We start from the raw sequence: 19,240 nt of genomic DNA on the forward strand, positions 1-19,240 counted from the left end.
CAGCTGAATGGCTGGCCTGCCGTCACTTCAGATGGGGGTGTGTAGGGCAGGGAGAAGAGCTACAGGTGGGAAGGTGATGATGAATTCCTGATTTCTAACGGTGAACATGGGGTGCTGGTGGCCAAGTGGAGTCACAGAATCAGGTTTCCTTAGAGAAAACTTGTTTTCAGTTTGGACATGTAGAGTTCAAAGGGCCTATGGAAGCCCAGGTGGGGATGCAGAAGCTGGAAATAAACACGTGCAGGGACAGGTCTGAGCCAGAGATTGTGGGCAGCTCAGTCCAGAGATGGTAGCTGAAGTGCTGGTTTTGGGCGACCTTGGAAGAGAGTCTGAGAGCAAGCCAATAAAGGGTTCTGGGAAACACAGGCATAGTTCTAAGGAGAAGGGAGAATCGTGTTTCCTAGAACAGGTAAGAAAGTCTCCAGAGGCCCTCCCTGGTGGCGCAACAGGTTAGGACGCAGCACTGCAAGCTGGCTGCAGCCACTTCAGTGCGAGTTGGATCCCCGGCCCCAGAGGTGACCACATGGCGAGGCAGACCTCTCCTGACCCGCCCGCTGCTCCCCTCAACAGTGCACTTCGTCGATCTGCCTGTTCTTCTCCCCACTCTGTCTCTGGTGAAGCCTCTCACTGCCCCTGTACCTCTGGCTTGTACCCCAATTCTGTATGAATAAATAAATAAATCATTAAAAAAAAAAGAGTCTCCAGGATGAAGGAGCTGAGAATTGGCCACTGCTCAGATCCTGCTAGGAGTGAAGGGCTATTTTTCTAGCTATTATAAAGACCTCCTGGCTCCAGCACTCAGCCCTTTGGGATCTTGCCTCTCCTGAAGGAACTGCCTGGGTGTCTCCTTCCAGGGTGGCTCCCATCCCTGAGCAGAAGCCTAAGGGCCCAGCTCCCTTACCGCAACTGAAGGGCTACTGTAGTGCAGTTTCCCCATGGTGTTGGCTGAGACCTAAGTACGCATAGCAGTGTCTCCTGCCCGGCCTGTTTCTTTCCTCTGTCGTCTGCAGGTGCTAAATTCACGTATGTCCAGATAAGCATCCTGCAGCTCAGCTGTGTCTTAGCAGCTGGTTCTCGGGAATCCCGCGTGTCCTCGGCCCTCGACATTGCTATTCAAGGGTGAGCTGGGCCAGGTCAACCTCTTCCTTCATCAAATCTTAAAACAAACCAGCGGTGGGTGGAAAGCAAGACTCTGGTATCTTACTGAATAAAGCTTTATTTCAATGAAAAATAAAACCAGAAAAATTTATATATTCATATATAACAACATCCAAAATGTTTTCTGTGGTACAAATGGGATCATTTTAAAAAGTTCATCCTTATATGCCAAAATAGGATTTCTCATAATTTATCTTCAGAACTTAAGAGCAGAGTCGATATCACAAAAGCACTGCACACACTAGAAATAGTGACCATATAAACATCAGGTTCTGATTTTATGTGTCAGGAGTAAGTAACACTGCCGTCGGCTTAGATGGAACAGAACACTCTAAGAGCCCAGTCAAGAGACAACCTTTAGGTTAGTTCATTCCCCACGCAGGGTTGGTAGTTAAGCCTGCCTTAAAAGTGGGGCCGAGTGTGTGAGTCTATTTCTGTTTAATGACATGGAGGAGAAAGAGTTTCACTTAGAAGTGGTAGCTGCATATGAGGTTCAGTCTTATTTTAGATATCTGACTCTCATCTGCCTTTTTATCAGCCCACTGACTTTGTAGGGACAGCTCATGGAGACTCCTCTTTCTGGCCTCATTGTAGCATCATTTCCACCTAAGTGGGCACTGATTTGGGAGTGCAGAGAAATACTACCAAATCCAGCTCCCTCCTGCCTAATTGCACTAAATCTGGACTTTCTGTTGCTCCTGGACTCAGGAAGCAGTAGGGTGTCTAACTAATTTAGCACCAATTTGAAGTGCATTCATTGTGGATTTCAGAGTTTAATGTCAAAGGGGACTGTACAGTCACACGTGCTTATTCATACCAAACTTTTCTGAGCGCTCTAGCTCTCTGGAAATGCTAAGATGTTTTTCCAAAGAAAATGAATGTTATGGCTACAGTTCAGCAGAATAAACATGCTTTAAAGGTTTGATCTCTGCATACCAGCTCCGTGCCTGACAAGTCCTAAAGCTGTCAGCTCTATTTCCTTCAGAAGATTGGTTTAACTCAGGAAGCTCAAGAATCTGGATTAATGAATCATCTTTTAATTTTACTTTGTTGGTGGCAAAAACAAAGCTACAATGAAGTCTCAAATCTCTAGCAGGGGTCTGTGGATCTCAGCATGCTCTTATTATAAGATCTTTGCTCCATATGTTCCTGTGGGTGTCAATGTATGTAGATCTAAAAACTAAGAATAATGAATTTCACTGTAGGTTTTTTTTCCCATTTTTGTCAGCTCATCAATCACAAATTAAGGAAAGATTCCATTGAGTTGCTTTTCATTGCCATTGTAGGGAAGCAGTGATATTGCTAGAGCACAATGTCAAAGACAAGGAGGTCAGGTTGGGCTTCTCTCCCTTGCAGAGCTGAGTTCCCTTGCATGTAAAAGTTTCAGGTGGTCTCCACCCTTTCAGCTCTGTAATCCTGCAGAAAGGCATGAAACTGAGCTCCTTAAAGTATCCAGTGACTTGCAGCCTAAGCATCATTATAAGGTCTCTCTGATGGCTTGGCCATGTCGGGTCAGGTCAGTTAGCCTTCTGCACTGCTGAAAACTCTTCAGCTTACTGTTCCACTATTTCTGTGGGACAATTAGTGCACTGAGCTAAAGGGGGACACCTGATTGAGGTTTTTGAAAGTCACAAATGAACTGGGAACTTATTTCCTGCTATTGGGCACCTACTGATATTTCCTGGTCCTCTAACTACTCTAAACCACTTGTTCTCCTAAAATACGGCCAAGTGATCTGTAACCTCTGGGTGGTGACGAGTGGAGGGCTGATACGCAGGCATTTCTAGAGCTTACATGTGAGCTAGTCTTAATCATTGTTGGGCTTGGTGGAGCCATGTCTCATGTCTCGGGTTCGTTTCTTTTGGACAGGGTCAAAGGGGGCATGGGTTATACTTAAAGCAACAAAAGCACTCTGCTACCACCTATTTTCTGCCTCCATTAGCAATACTGTCACAGTATGGGCTGCCCCCAGGATTAGCCCTGTTTCACTGACTAGTGTACAATACAAAATCACACTTCAGAAGCTGGTCCCCAGCTCGCGTGTGGAGGTGTTGTGCTCTCGAGGTGGCTGGGGTGGTGACGACAGAGGCATCCTTCCTAAGGGGCTACTTTCCCACACGCAACACATCTCACTCCCGTGGGTTCCTGCTGTCCCTGTGTGGCCTTGGCCTTCATCCAGAAGGAACTTCTGACTTGGCTGTGTCAAGTAGTCCACAGAAACTTGTTAAACTCTGTTTCATACCGAAGAGCTGATTTTTAATGCTTCAAAAGAAGTTAAGTTTCCCTCACTAGATGGCTTTCTTCTTGAAGATTCTTCAGTTTGAGGGGAAGACGACATTCGGCATGTTGGCCAGGAACCCCTACAGCTCACTTGAATACCACCTTTGGGTAAGCAGGGCTAGGCATTCTCAATTTCTTACACATATTGCAAACAGGCTAAAGGTGTCTGGCTTTAGAGATGACAGGACAAAAACCAACTTGACAGTTGATTTTCAAGAGGGTCATAAGTAAATTGTAGTCTGAGAAAATAATACTCTTAAAGTCCAGCAAATAACATGATTTAAGTTTAAAACCAGCAGGTGCTTCATTCTTGGTGACAGAACTCCATTTTAAATTAAAAAATAAGACAAAGCTGGATATTGCATGGACACTATACATTCAATCATACTATAATTTCTTAAATCTTGACAAACAGGTCATTCTAATCTCAGTTAAAATATGCCTACTTTGAATCAAAAAATTTTTCTTTTTTTGAGGGGGAGGGATGAAAGCACAAATCTGAAAATATTTAAATTATTCTGAGGGTCACTGAATGACTCAAACTGCAGCTCCCAGATTTGGTGTCTGCTGGATTTTTGTTTTGTATTCTTATTTAGGTCAGATTATAAAATTTAGAAGTTCTGTTAAGAAAAAAACAACAAAACAACTGCAAAGCTCAGGCTTTTAACTTTTCAGAGCCCTGACATCTGCTCAACTGGAGACCTGGCCATTAGTAATGTCCCGCCTTTTCTTAAATACAGCAGATGAAGCCTGAGTTAGTTTCATGTCTCTTTTTTCTTCCTTCCCCATCTTGTTTTATTCATCTCTCCTCAACTTTTCAGAAAGCTTTTCATCTTCCATTCCCCCTACTGGTAATCAGGTGTACACACACATACACACACACACACACACGACCTCTGCCTTCTACAACCTGCTGGTGATCAGTCTCCAGAGGACACAGTTAGCCCCTCCCCCACCCCCAGATGTGGATGGCAATGCTTGGCACTGAGTCTGGATCTGTCATCTGGGGAGCACAACTTCTGTGTGACCTCCTCAGTGGGCCTTCTTTTTCCCCAATGACATTTAACCCTCCACTGGGAACCTAAAGTCAAGCCCGCAGTTACAGCAATTGCAGGCAGACGTGGAGATGTCTCTGAAACCAGGTTTGCCAAGCTTTCGTCGGGCTGAACGTAGAGGGAGGAAGGTGAGGAGGACTCGGGGAGTTTAGCACTCTTCACCTGATCACGTTGGCCCTTGGAACAGATTTCTGCTGGAAGCTGACTAGCGTTGCATGTTCTCCCAGGTTGCTAATACTGCCATACTGCATTTGCTTCTTGCTTTTATATAAAAATGGAGGAAATATGGGAAATGCATATATCAAATCAGAGATACTGGGAATCTGAGAAATTTTATAAATAAAGACATGTCATCTTCCTCTGGGTGCAAGACAGTGCAAAGCGATCACTAGTCATGTTTGCTGTTGTTTTTTCTTTTTCTCAGTGGAAAAATGACTCACTTAAGATGCCCCTGTTTGCTGACACTTTTCAGACTTAAAAACTCAAAAGGTGGCAGCAGCTCAGCCTTAGAGTGGACGATGATGGGGCAGAGACCATTGGCTGCCCTTCCGTGTGGTGTGTGGCTTAGGGTGTGCGGGGTGATGGAGCCAGAAGGCATCTGGTGCTGCCCTTCTGTGTGGTGTGTGGCATGGGGTGTGCGGGGTGATGGAGCCAGAAGGCATCTGGTGCTGCCCTTCTGTGTGGTGTGTGGCATGGGGTGTGCGGGGTGATGGAGCCAGAAGGCGTCTGGGGCAGAATTCTATTGTCATTTGCCTTTTCAACTGCCACTCACTGAATGGACCAATTCTAAACTTATATCAGATATCAGGCTGTTTTGATGACCAGATTCTTTTTCCTTCTGATTCCACCCCTCCTCAGTCCCAAACCCCAGTCCCTTTCATTTCTCTCTGACTAGTGGTGAAATGCTGTATCCTTGGGAGGACATCCTAAGTTGTACCACAGAGGATTCTTACAGGAAGATGGTCCTATGGTCCAGAATGGGCAAAGGTGATGCTAGGTAGTGTCCTTGCTGAAACCTGTGGAGCTCGGCGGTGTTTAGCTATACAGCTGCGGTCATGGGATTCTTCTGCCTGGGGTCCTGGGCTCGGTAGAGGTACCGGTCTGGGCTACCCCCTCGAGGCCCTGGTCTGCCCATTTCTTGATAGGCTGGTACTCTGTGGTGCTGAGGAGGGGAAGGTGGAACATCTTGACGGAAGGGTCCTTTGTGTTGGGGGGCTGGTGGAGGAGGGTAGTACTGGGGATACCGGAGATCTGAGACCCTCAAATCTGGGGGGCGGGGATAGCTCCCCTTGGGAAGATGCATAGAATGAGCGCCTGGATGATAGGGAAGCTCCCGTTCCTTGTAGAGTCCTCGAGGTGCTGCTGCCAGGTAGTCTACGGACTCCATGGGGCCTCCCCTGGGAAGAGAAGGACAGAAAACATCAGTGGCCACTCCGCTGTTGGCTCAGCACTAAACCACATTCCTCAGCCTCCATGATGTGTGGGTATAGCCTAGGTCTGGCCAGTGGGGTGTGAGCAGAAGTGATATGTACCCTTAAAAAGCGTGGGAAACTTGGCTCTCCCTGGTGGTGCAACAGGTTAAAGCACTGCATTATGACGCTTTCCGAAGCCACTGCAGCACGAGTTCGATCCTTGGCCAGGGGGCTGACCCACATGATGTGGCTGACCTCTCCGGTCACACCCGCTGCTTCCCTCAGTACCCGTGTACTTCCTCAATCTACCTGTTCTGCTCTCCCCTCTGTCTCTGGTGAATCCTCACACCCACCACACCTCTGGCTTGTACCACAGTTCTGTAAGCATAAATAAATAAAATCCTCAAAGAGAGAGGGGGGGGCGGGAAACTCTTTAGTCCTTCTTGTTTGTCACTAGAACAATCACTTTATAGCAAATTGTATCTTAGAATATCATATGCTAGAAAAGGTAGAGCAAACAGAAGAAAAAATCCTGAGATCTTGATACCACGGAGCCAGCATGTCAGTCAGGACTGTTCAGCCTTAGATCAGGTCATGAGACAGAAATACATTTCTGTCTTGTTTATACCCTCTTCAGTTGGCTTAGATGACAGTAGCTAAATTAGCTGGGATTATTTGACCCCTCCCCTTTCTCTGTCTCATTGAGGGCTGTCCCCCATATCATGGTAGAAATGTACAGGTTATTCTGGGTGACAAAGTTTCCTACAACTTGCACGCACTTCTCTATGTCTGTGGCCTGCCCTTTACATGGGTCATGGTCTTGGTGTCACTCTGAATGGCCTCTGTCACATCTCTGTGTGGATTATTTTGCTCTCCCTTCTCTACAGTTCCTAACAAGAGCCCCAACCCAGAGCTAGGAATAAGCCATCCAGAATTTTTATGTAAAGAAAATCTACCACAGCGTCGAGAAGTACCCCCAGATCGGTAGCAGTGTGAGAGAAGCCCAATCCCCTGTGTGTTCCCCTGTGTGACCAGTAGGCACACAGAGAAGCCCCTGGCAATCATAAGCACTAACAAAGAGTTACCCTGTCTCGATCTCTCTATGGAGACAGCAGGCATCTTCTGATCCACTTGCCATAACAGAAGCAATACGTCTCTAAACATTGTACAGATGACCATGTCTTATCTAGCCTGGGGTTAAGCACATGAGTTCTGTTTGCAGCTCTTAAAATCCCATAAACCTTCTGTGCATATATTCACAACCACCACCCTCAGATCATTACCACTTTTTACCACTCCCCCTTTGATTATTTTTTAAAAGAAAAACAGCAACAATAATAATTAATGAAAAGCTCTCCAATGTCAGAGTACAAACTGGTAGAACACTTGAAAGAAATGACAGGGCTGTAAGAATAGAGTGTCTGTGGTTAATCAAGCACTGTCAATGAGGGTCAAAATCACCCTGTAATCTGCAGAGTTTGATGTTAAAACAGCTCTGTAAGCTCCCCCCAATCAATGAAGGTTTGACAAGCTCCAAGCGGGGGTGCATGTGGAAAGCAGCATATAACACATTTATATGGATGAACAATAGAATTTTCTCTTTACATTTTATGTCTTAATTTGGCTATGCATAATAATGAAAGATAGATCCTTGAGCTTGGGGTAATTTGGTTAGTGAGAGCTTTCAGATAAAAAAATTAAATTGTTTATGTACAAGTTATTATGGCATCAAGCATCATTATTCAGCACTGTGTGCTTTGCTCTATTTTAAATTGCCCGTGACAAATAGAGCACAAATACATAATCTGTCCCTCCAGCCTGGGAAGTAAAAGATCGAGGTTTCACCTACCCTTTCCTTTAAATTTTAGTTTTGATTTAGAAAACTTCCAGCAGTCATGATATCTTTTATCGTAAAAATTTTTAGCCCTCCCACCTTTTTATTTCCTTTCAGTTCATGTTAGAGATTTCCGAAACACACAAAACAATCCTTAACCGGTGCTTTCTCCCCAAATCTACTGAAGATATTTCTCTGCATGAAGTGAAACATGTGGTTTTTCTACACTCATTTTAAGCCCTTGGGATAAATCACTGACATTTGCAACACACAAACATTATCTGCTTTAAAATGAACATACAACCAATGCTCCCTCTGGACCTTCTTAGCGTGAGTGTTTCCTGTTTAAAATGGAAAGAGAGAGACGAGGAATTCCAGGCCTTGGACTTTTAGGGTCCTGTTCTCTCTTGGGAGATTTCTCTCTTTTAAAACAGAACATTATAAAAGACAGGCTTGTCGTGGTTTTTTTAATTTTTACAGAGACAATCCAGATCAAGTGGTGATGGGGTAGAAGCCGCCCAGAGAGGTGACATGTGTGCCCGTCCCCCCACACCTCGCCCTTGCAGCCAGTCCACACCTTGCCCCTGTGGCCCGTCACCTCTCCAGGCAAGGGGTGAGAGGGGCAGGAGCTGTCCCTGGGGTTTGGGGGTGGGACAGAACTCCTTAGTTTTGTGGTCCTCTACTGCTTCTTCTGAGGGGAAGGTTTCAGGTCTGGGAGTTTGCTTACGTGTGGCAGAAGCCAAATGAGGTAGCTGTTCTTTGTCAAGAAATGAAATCATGGAAATGATCTTTTTCTGTAGAACTCATCATAACAGTTATCGTTTCAAATTTTTCATCGAGAAGACAAACAATGAAGTAACCTATGAAAACACTGTTTAAGGTTCAAAGTGTGTTGGAAGAATTTTTCTTCTTTGATGGGGCTGTTGCTTGTAATAACTTTTTGTTCAAAATTGAGCATTTTCTCAGACTTTTGACAGGGCAAATTCTCAATGGTTGGGAGTGTATATGTTCACATATTTAAAAAGAACACTTCTTAAAAAGGAACGTAAGCATCCTCCTTATTACTGTAGAACTTGATATGGATAAAGGAGGAAAGAGGGAACTGGAATTTTAGCTTCCTTAATCTTGAGTTTTTTTCTTTTTATAGTTTCTGTATCAGGTGATATTTAGTATTTGTAGGAAAACACAAAAACAATTCACTGCAGGGCATAAAAACGTGCTTCTCATAGTGACTGATACTGTGCATTTTGAGTCAACTCTGAGAAAAGCCTCCTCTTGAGATTCTGAAAACAAGGATCCAAAAGGCAAATGTACCAGTATTTTACGACCCCTCATTTTGCATGTGACCTCTTGAGTTTTATTTGAATATACTATTATTTTTTTCTTAGAGAAACTTTCAACCGAATATCTAACTGAAAAACCATATTGACTTAAAGAAAAACAAGCCTGTATTTGCCTTTTCATAATATAACTGTTTGAGGAAGCTGTTATGAAAATATATTTTTAAAATTTCACTTTATTACTGATGCAGCTCATTTCTGGAGGACAAAAGGAATTCGATTTTGTTAGAACACTCCTAGGATCTATCTCAGGAGTACAGTTTACAACCACATACATGCAATAATGAAATTCTTTAGCTAACCATGACAAAATGATATGTTATTGACATATATATAGAAATAACTAGGATCACATGAGATTTCCCTATTTTTACCATCTCAGTATGTCACTCTTCTTCATTAAACAAAAAGGGCCTGAAAAATTTGACTAATTAGGTCAGATAATAGACCCTGAGTGCCAAACATCTGCTTTTTATGGAAGGATGGAAGACATACTCCTTCATTGGGCAGGGTATTGAGTGGGGGAAAGGCTCAGTAATGAAAAGACCAAAGCACTGGCAAGACTTTTTATCTAGGATTGGGGTGGCTGTAGTCCTCTAACCTGCACTCGCCACAGCAGGTCATTCTTACCTCATCTATATTCCACCCTGCCTTCTGGATAGTTATACTCTGCACTGGAGCATGAACATCTTGAAGGAAGGAACTAAGCCTTATCTAGTCAGTGGTCTTCCTCGGAATTCAGCATAGGGATTTGCACATCACAGATACTCAATGTATGCTGAGCTTCTTCAAGAGCATTCGAAATAAAGAGAAAAATCCATAGATGTACACACTAACTGCAGAGGGTCAGCTGTGTGTAGGTACATAGATAGAAGAATAAAGGAAAAAGCAGACTCTCATTGAAAGTCATATATTAACAACAGTTGAGGAAAGATTGGTCTCAGTTTTTCAAGAAGGAGGGAAAGGAAGATGATGAGCTCAAGAGCATTGCACTGGGTTCAATGGAGAATGGCTTGTGAATGTCCTCAGGGCAGGGTTGTGACACTTGTCTTGTTTGCCTAGAATAGAAGCATTTCTTCTTACCTTTGTTGTCTTGTACTGGAAACATAGTAGGTGTTTATTGGTCTTGGACTTGAATTTAATTGTGTTGACTTACCAGTGAGCTCAAACAGGACTAATGGATGCACATTAGTGTATTAAGCACAGTTAAGTTGGTTTATTAAGGAATCAGTTAAGGGTTATTTTTATAAAAACATCTTAAGTATGCTTACCATGAAATTTTAAAAATATGGTACATGAGATTTTAACTAAAGGCCATCAGGAGACCATGCAAAGGTGAAGAGCAGTTGTGATGACCACAGTGTCAAGTACCTGGGCTGGAGGATTGATGAACATGAACCAGAGGTCAAAGAGATGTTCAGTTCCTCCTTGTCACAGCACTTCCTAGGCTTTCTCTACCAGAACCCAAATGATTGATGATTTTCATGTAAGCCCACGTGCCTTTGAGAGGCAGAAGCAAGGAATATGCTGTAACTCAATGCCCTCCCCTCCCACTGGAAGAACAAGGGGGATTAAGTGAGTGGGATGGGGGCATTATTTAGGAAGAAACTTCAATCTTCTATAATTTATTAAAAGAAATCATTTGCTTTCTTTAAGAGTCACTGACAAATCCTTGCAATACAGAGCTGCTCATGATATACTTTTGTGTCCTAAGCCTGTGTGTGAGAACTGCTGCTCGATCTGTCCAACGAGCACTTTTTAGTGGGAAGAATGGCGGGTGAAGTTGAAGAAAAAGAATGGAAAAATCAACTAAGACTGAGATACACGAGCAAGTAGAAAATAGTTTATTTTGGGAGGAGATGAGTTTACCAGGCATAAAAATAAGGATGCAGTAAAAAGTGTGAGGGCCGTCAAGAATTTATGAGCAAAGGTGAGTATATCCAGCTTAGTTGTCCACATTGGGTTTCTCATGGAAAAGCTTCCAGAGGGGGAGAATCTTGTAATTCTTAATTCCTGTAAAGTACGATGTGTGTTATTAGCAACCAAACAAAGACAATTGCTTAACGTTCAAAGTAAGCCTTTAAGTGTTTCCTTTTTTGGTAATAATGGACTGTGACCAAATGTGGTGTCCAATGGAGGAAGTAACATGATGTAAAACTCCTGGTGCTGTCTAAGGGAGGTCCTTGCACCCCTTGGCAGAAAGTTGACATCTGGCAAAACCACACTCGTGGATTATTTAGTGGCTGAGCTGGTGTTGGCGTTTTCTTCCCTGATTTTTCTACAAATACTAAAGCTAAAAAAAGATCAGCACAAACTAATATACTTGTAAGGCGCTTGAAGTGCCGGTGCTGTGTGGACAGAGATGCTTTCAGTCAGTGTTTGGAATTCCTGTGGAGTCAGGTTTCCATTCACCAGGCCCTCATCCTCCATCCAGGCACGGAATGAGGTCCTCCAGGATTAGCAGAACCCATTGCAATGTGTATTACGCAGTTCTGATTTCTGCAGAGTTTACAGAATCATAAAATATAATGATCATTTGATGGTTGATGTTATAAAAACAAATTTTGAAAAAATTCCACTTTCATCACTCACTTTTCCCATTGCCTTATGAGAGAAGGACTCTGTTGTTTACAAAGACCTGGAGAAGGAAAAGATTAACCAGCAGATAGTTTTAGTCCTTGCTAGCACCAAAGACATGTTTGCAAAGAAAATGAAAGAGAAATGATAATGACTGAAGTGGGGGGTTGTACATAGCCTTTATGGTATCTGGGAAATGGCCCCTAAGAACATTTCATCCTATCAGTAGATAGGAGGTGTTCCCTAAAAATGGCCCGGCTAAAACTCTATCTTTATGGGGGAGTGAGGTTTCTAAAGTGGGTGCTGAGGACAACTAGAAAGGGCAAACATGAGGGCATATACAGAGAAGGAATTGTGGAAAACCAAACTGTGGTGAGTGACTGCAAAGAAAAGTCAAGAAATTCATTTGAACGCTGCCTGCATGTAATTATCCATCATTTTAACCACAGAAGAGGTCTTATTTAAAGAGAATGGCAATCAAAGGAACAAATCATGACTCCTATAGGCCCTAACATCACCTCTCTCTCAAAGTAGTTACTGGAATTTCAATATCTAAACACCAAGGGTTTCATCCAATTGTCATGCAAGAGAGAACAGTTCAATTCCAAGGTCAGACTTAGAGGGCCAACAGGTTCTGAAGTGCAGGGACCTGAATTTTAAAGAAGGCCTTCCCCAGCCCTCACACAAGCATGACATAGGATTACTCAAGGTTACTGTCTGGAGACCAGATGCTCTAGAGGCAGAAGGCGCTGTTCTTCCCCAATTCATTTTGATTATCATTATTTTTTTGAGTAATACCTGAAACTTTTGAATAAGATATTCATACATTTCTGCCACCTTTTTACCTGCCCCCAAGCCCTTGCTGTTAATTTCTGAAGTCGGAGACATAGAGGCTTTTGATTAAAACTACCTGTCACCTCAGATTATTAACATTGCTTTTCTCCAGGGTTAGGACCACAGTGACGGAGTTCTGAAAAACGTCCACCGTGTGTGTGTATGTATGTGTGTGTGTGTGTGTGTGTGTGTGTGCGCACGCGCATGCAAAGGCTTCCATACCATGACTTCATTTAGACCTGGGGGCATCATCCTGCCATTGTGTTTCTCTGATGCTGAACTTTGGAAGTAAGAAGCACTTCCCTGTGCCGCTACTTCATTTCATAAACTCAAGCTGGTTGATGCTCCTAAGCTGGATTTAAACTTGCAAAGACTCAAGCCGGCCCAGCACAGCAGCTGTTTCTGAGTGCCGGTGTTATTGGGAAGGATAAACATGTGAATGTGGAGAAAATGCTGGAATGGAGCCTGGCATACTCACACCCAAGGTCAGTGCTGCTATAGTTCCTGGTTTGCAGATGAGGAACGAGGAACAGAGAGATTAAGTAACATGATCAAGGTCACACAGGAAGCATGGAGGACATATGTGTGATCAGGACGCTAGACCATTCAGCTTCTCACCTCTCTTGCTTCTACTTGCTCAGAAGGTGACTATGGGCAGCAGATGAAACAAACTGGTTTATATTTAGAAATTCATTGAAAACTACCACAGGTGAAAAGGCAAAGAAATTGTCAGCAGGTACTTAGGCTTTTAGAGATGTCCAAGAAGGAGAAACTATTGACAGCTTTATTTAAACTGTTTTTTCTGGAGGGAAAACAGAGTTTCCTGGTGTCTTCCATGAAAGTGAAAGACACACCAAAAATCTGGACTTCTTTGCTGATCCTGTTCTAGCCAGATATGAGGTCATAGCAAATGCTGTCTTAAGTATTCTCACTGCCATGGCCATACTTTACATTCAAATCCCTTTTCTACTGGACTAGTCATAGCATATTAGGACAGGCCAGATATGGTCTCTCAAAGGGGAATGTCAACAGCATAGCGCCAACTGCATTGTGAGTGTGAGGACAGTTGAATTTTGTAGCCTTCAAGCCAGCTGCCACCAACTTCAAAGTAATTTCAAGCATGTTGCACTCATTCTCAAATGAAAAGACATGGTACGATTTCTAAAGACAGGAGAATTCAGTTTTCTCTTGGGAAAGGTGTGAGCACTTACATTTTTTTTTTTAAGATGTGTTTATTTATGGCTAGAAGTGCAGGGGCGATGAGAGGACTCATCAGAGACAGAGTGGGGAGCAGGACAGGCAGATCGACAAAGTGCACTGCTGAGGGGAGCAGCGGGCGGTCAGGAGAGGTCTGCTGCACCACGTGGATCACCTCCCTGGCTGGGGTTGAACTTGCACTAAAGCTTCTGCAGATAGCTTCATAGTACTGTGCTTTAATCTGCTGCACTTCCAGGGAAGGCCCGGCTTTTACATTTTTTTTGGATATGCCTCTCTGTCACATTTAAATTCTAATTGGCAAAAGTCTTTTGTTTGTGTCTAAAAATGAAACCTACCTGTAACCTTTTTTTTTTTTAAGTCACGTAATCTTTTCCCCTAAATGTGTGAGACTAAGTCAGGTCTTCATAATATATTTCCCCAAACTTCTGGGTTCACTTTCTACCTAAAGAAATGAGCATGTTTCTATCAGTGTTGAGTTTTTAATGCAGTTGAGAGACAACTGGACCAGAGACCAATGTACAGAGAACCAGTGCTGGGTTCACTCTGGGGAGGACGGATTTGACATCAACACCTCCAAATACTGACTCCATCCCCCCTCTAACCAGGCAGGTCACCTGTCAGATGGGTGTATCTCGGCCTTCTCTCACCAGTGACCAAGCTTTTTGGACCTCGTCTTGATTAGAGAGGGCACCAGAGCTCACTTGGGGGTGTCTGCATTGTGGTAACTGATTCAGCCACCATCACACTGGGCTGTATTTTAGAGATTTATGTTTTAATAATCTTCCTAATGCCTAGTACCCAGGCAGTGGGCCCATTCTCTGGCTTCTACCATATAATAAACCTAAGTGTTTTGGAGCTCTCACTATTAATTTTGATGTGTTATCTAAACACCTCCTGATCATCATTGCCAAGTGTGGATGGTATTGCTTTCCTTCATCTCCTGTCTGAGACCAGTTCCCAGAGCTGTGGCTGGGCACCAGGAAGCTCTGCCTTTGGCCCCACTCAGCCCTCCTGTCTGGAATCCAGCTCATCATTCCGCTGAGTGCTTTGGGGGCAGTGTGAGCACAGCGCACCACACAATGTCACATTCTTGAATTCAGCTTTCTGTTTTTGCAGATGAAATGGATTTCTAGCACAAAGGTGGCTGAACGATATTGTCGAATGGTTTTCAACAAATAATAAAAGTTATTAGGAAGGTCTTAGGGGCTGATGACTAGTGTGGATCATCTATCCTGCCTTGGTTTCTTCAGCTAATCACTGTGTGGCCAGCAAAAAGACGGGTGTTAATATCATTACAGGCCTTTTACTCTGAAATCTCCTTTTATTGAAATGAGACCCTTCTTTGTTCCTTTCTCTTTCTGCTGCCTGACAGTCAGCTCCAGTTCTTCGGGTTCCATCCTTGCCTTTGATGATGGCAAAATTGAAGAGCGAGCAAATCAAGGCTTATAATAGCCCGAGCTGATTGGGGCTATGAGATGATCAGCGCTCATCATTACTTCTTTTTCTCCTTTGTCCCTTTTTGTCTCAAATCTTCTTGTACAGTCACTGTCCTGGGCTTTCTCACAGCCCTCTCTCCTAGCGTCCATCCGTTTAGCAAACTAATATGTGGGTTCAGAGCCATTGCTGAGTGCTTTATAAGAGAGAGAGCAAGACAAGCTTTTATTGTGAGCGGGTGCCTTCAGCTGTCACTTCATTCTACATTTGTTCTCTAACTCCCTGAGTATTGATTTATTCCTTGAACAATTCAAAGAAAACTAAGTTCACCCTCTCTCCTATTTCTTTGAGTGTTGCCTTATTTTCAGTTATATTTACTGTTGGTCTATGTTCCGATAGGAAACGATTTCTCCGCTATTTATCACATGCATTCTATTATCAGCACAACAGCAACCTCAAATTCTTGAAATCAGTCACGAAGTTGAAGCTTTAATAATTTAAATACAAAAGCAAATATTTACAAGTCTGAGTTGTCTAATTTAAAGAAATTAATTAAAAGTAAATGCTGAAGTGATTTAAAACTAAAGAGCCATTCCCAAATAAAACATTATTTACCATGTAGCCCGTGTCTGCTTGATTTTGAATTTCAGAAAAGAAGGGTTCCAGGCTGTCCCTTCACTTGTGGCTTCACAACCTACCAACCTGCGTGGGGGCCAGGTCTCACTTGCCCTTTAGGGCAGGCAGGTGCTCTCAGCGTTTGACGTTCTTTGAGGTCTCAGGTCTCAGGATGTAGCTGACCTGTGTCAGCGTGATGGGGAGAGCATGAAATTTAGAGGCAGAAGATTGGGTCTGAAGTGAGCAAGATACCAATAAGTTGTCAGTGACTAAGCATTTTTGGAGTCTTGATGACCTCATAGGTAAAGTAGGGCTACCGTGACGGCCTTTCCTGCCCTTGCATGCTAGTGACGGGAACTGCTAAGAAAAAACAAACCAACAAAAGACCAGCCATACCTTGGTCCTCAATACTTATTGAATTTGAAGTCACATTCAATTACTTTTAAGATAAATAACATGGGATCTTCTGCATAGAGATTAAAGTGATTGTCTGAGACCTAGAAAGAGCAGATAGACAAATGTGTAGCAAATCCAAGACTGTTGAGCACAACGGTAGGCTCTGTGTCCTACTCCACAACCTGAGCATTCATGGCAGGTGCAGGAGCGCCCCCTCCGCACAGGGGCGACCTGCACAGCTACAGAATATACACCTGCAGCTAGCAAGCCACACGCGTCAGCAGACTTTCAGTTTGTTGCTGACATTCCAACTCCAAATGCTTTGTCACACACTAATCAGCCTCCCTGTTTTTCTTCAAACACAGGCTTCCCTTTCCTTCAAGGTCACACTGATCTGCAGTCGGCCCCTCCAAGCAGAGAGCACTCCTCAGGCCACTCTTCCTGTTTCTCTCCTTGCCAGTGCCCACCTGCCAACAGTTATTTATTTTGCAGACCTTGCCCATGGGGATAAATATCATTCACTAGATTTTGCATCATCACATTAGGTTTGCATCCTCTGCTACTGGGTGTATGTTAACCAGATTCCCTACTTATACGCATGAGCATGCCCTGGGAAGTTGGCTAAAATTTCGATCACTTACCCTGGCCTACTTTCAAATCTTTGTAAGCACAGTAATTCTCCATCAGTAGTTCTGTGCTGTAGAGAACTACAGGAGAGAAAGAGCCAGATGGGCCTTGGGATAAGATTGCAGTGACAGGGTCATATCTCAGGGAGTTTCAGTCAAGTTATTTTACTTTCTCAGACATTATCTTTAACTCTGTAAAATGAAAGCATTAGCATGGGGCCCCCATCAGTCACCAGGGCTTACAATTTCATGGCCCTTCCAGGAAACCACACAGGCTCTAGTCCAAACTGACCTCTGGGTCACATGGCTGCATTTCAGCCCGACCCCTGCAAGGGTGACCCTGGCTGGACTTGTCACTTATCTGTGCCTTAGTTTCTCCATCTGTAAAGTAATATGTGCTTTTCTTCTCACAAGAGAGACGGAAATGATAGAAGTGAAAGTGTATTGGAGGAAAACTGGGGCAGAAAGAATCTAAGATCTGATATTACTCTGAGCCTCAAAGGTTGCAATTATGAGGGGAAAACTGTCTTCCTTAAAAGGATTTCCCGATGAGAATTAGCAGGCCCGACTGCGTAATATTATGTAGGTATTTGTCTGACAAACAAGGTATAAGGACATGTTTCACTCTAGCCTTTGGCAGAGTAGAGCCAGATTTTAGTTAACAGATAGGTTGTCCCATTTCAGAAAAGTTGGACTCTGAATTACCTCCTGCCTCCCGTATTTTATGAGGAATGTATGGAGTTAACTGTTATCAGGTGGTTAAGCAATTTGATGAGGTGTGAACTAGCCCTTTAATTGTTTTATTTACAACACACTTATACTTCCCCACTATCCCACTGGGGAATTCTCTTAGTTGGTTAATTTCAGTTAGGTTTAGTGAACTACACTTTGGTGAAACCAAAAGCTGAAAAATAGCCACTGGCTATTTTGGCTCCTGCTGGAGATTTTGCAATCTTACAGTTATTTGTTAAGCATAGAACACAAGCAAGGTTAAACTAATCAACAAAACCATCACCATAATACAACAAGATTACTGTTTGTCATCATCACCATTTACAAAATAATAACATGGAAAATAACGCGAGGAAAAAGTAAATTTAAATTCACTTGTTTTTCTCTGGATACTTTACCTAGTACAAGAGGAACATTTCGTTTGCCAGGATGGAGTAGGTAATCAGAATTACTTTTAGGAGCCAAAGGCCTACTTTAAAAAAACAACTATTTTGGGCTCTCCCTGGTGGTGCAATGGGTTAGGACGCAGCACAGCAGACTAGCAGCAGCTGCCTCAGTGCGAGTTTGATCCCCCACCCCGGAGGTGACCCACATGAGCGGCAGACCTCTCCTGACCCGCCCGCTGCTCCCCTCAGCCATGTACCTTGTTCATCTGCCTGCTCTGCTCCCCACTCTGTCTCTAGTGAAGCCTCTCACCGTCCCTACACCTCTGACTTGTACCCCAGTTCTGTATGCATAAATAAAAAACTCTTTAAATATATAACTGCATTATCTTTCCTCTTCCGTTTTAGATGTGGCTGGATGTACTCCTAATGTTCACCTAGCATGGAGGACCATCTTACCCCTGGTGGTGACAGCGTAAAATGAACACCAAAATATCAACTCAAGTACCAACTACAAGGCCTTGAATGAGAAGTTCGGAAAAAGTTACAGGTGGTTAGTTAGAACCAGGGAGCCCAAAGCTCAGGTGCCCAAGCCCATTTGTCAAACCAAATGCGGAGCAATCAGTTGGAGTCATAATGCCCCCAGCACAGGGAAATCTGAATTCAGAAACCAAGGCAACAGACCAGAGCTCATTTTGGGAAAGTGGCCAAGTAACCTGGGTGACTCAGTGCACCTCAGTAACCTAGAGACCCCATGGCCTCAACTACGCAGCAAGAGATACAACACCGAGGTGCACAATGTCTGAACCCCCACTCCTTGCCCACTCAGAAAACTCTCTCGGGACTCCACTCTGCTCGGAGAGCTTTCCTGACCTTCTTTGTATCTGTCAATAAACTCCTTGCTTTTCTGCCTAATGCTGGTCACCACATTGAATTCTTTCCTTGCTGAGCAAAGGACCAAGAAGAGCTGCCATGTCAGGACTCCAAGCTTGATTCAGTATGAGCCCATAGAAAAATCCATCCATAAGGATATTACAACCTTGCTGAGGAGACAAAAGGATGAAAGACAAGACAGGGTGAGCTGGTGCAATGCTGAGTAAATGCCCTGGGATATCTAATAGGGTAAGAGCTCCGATGAGAGGGTGAGGGGGAGCGCTGAAGGAATACTGAAGAAGAGTTGGACTTGCCAAAGCAGAACAAAGGGGATGGTGAGCCATGATGAGACTATAAATAAAGCAGTTGAAAAACTGCAGGATATTGGGTAGAAAAGCTTAGAGGCCAGAAAGTTTTCTTATATGTAAATGTCAAGGCTTATCTGTCCTCGATATCATTTCTTCCTGATGCCT

The 19,240-nt window shown here is 43.6% G+C and overlaps 1 protein-coding gene across 2 annotated transcripts in view; it reads right to left on the reverse strand.

The window, feature by feature from the left end:
• Nucleotides 1–1,288: 1,288 nt before the first annotated feature.
• PARD3B (par-3 family cell polarity regulator beta) overlaps nt 1,289–19,240 on the reverse strand; it is a 489,342-nt gene continuing 471,390 nt past the window's right edge. For both annotated transcript variants that reach the window (XM_012727531.1, XM_012727528.1), the window contains one exon: nt 1,289–5,890. In XM_012727531.1, the coding sequence (XP_012582985.1) occupies nt 5,533–5,890 (358 nt within the window). In that variant the 3' untranslated portion in view covers nt 1,289–5,532. The remainder of the gene's footprint in view (nt 5,891–19,240) is intronic.

This window comes from Condylura cristata, unplaced genomic scaffold (genome assembly GCF_000260355.1).
Source record: "Condylura cristata isolate star-nosed mole 26May11 unplaced genomic scaffold, ConCri1.0 scaffold00002, whole genome shotgun sequence".
NCBI classification, from domain to species: Eukaryota; Metazoa; Chordata; class Mammalia; order Eulipotyphla; family Talpidae; genus Condylura; species Condylura cristata.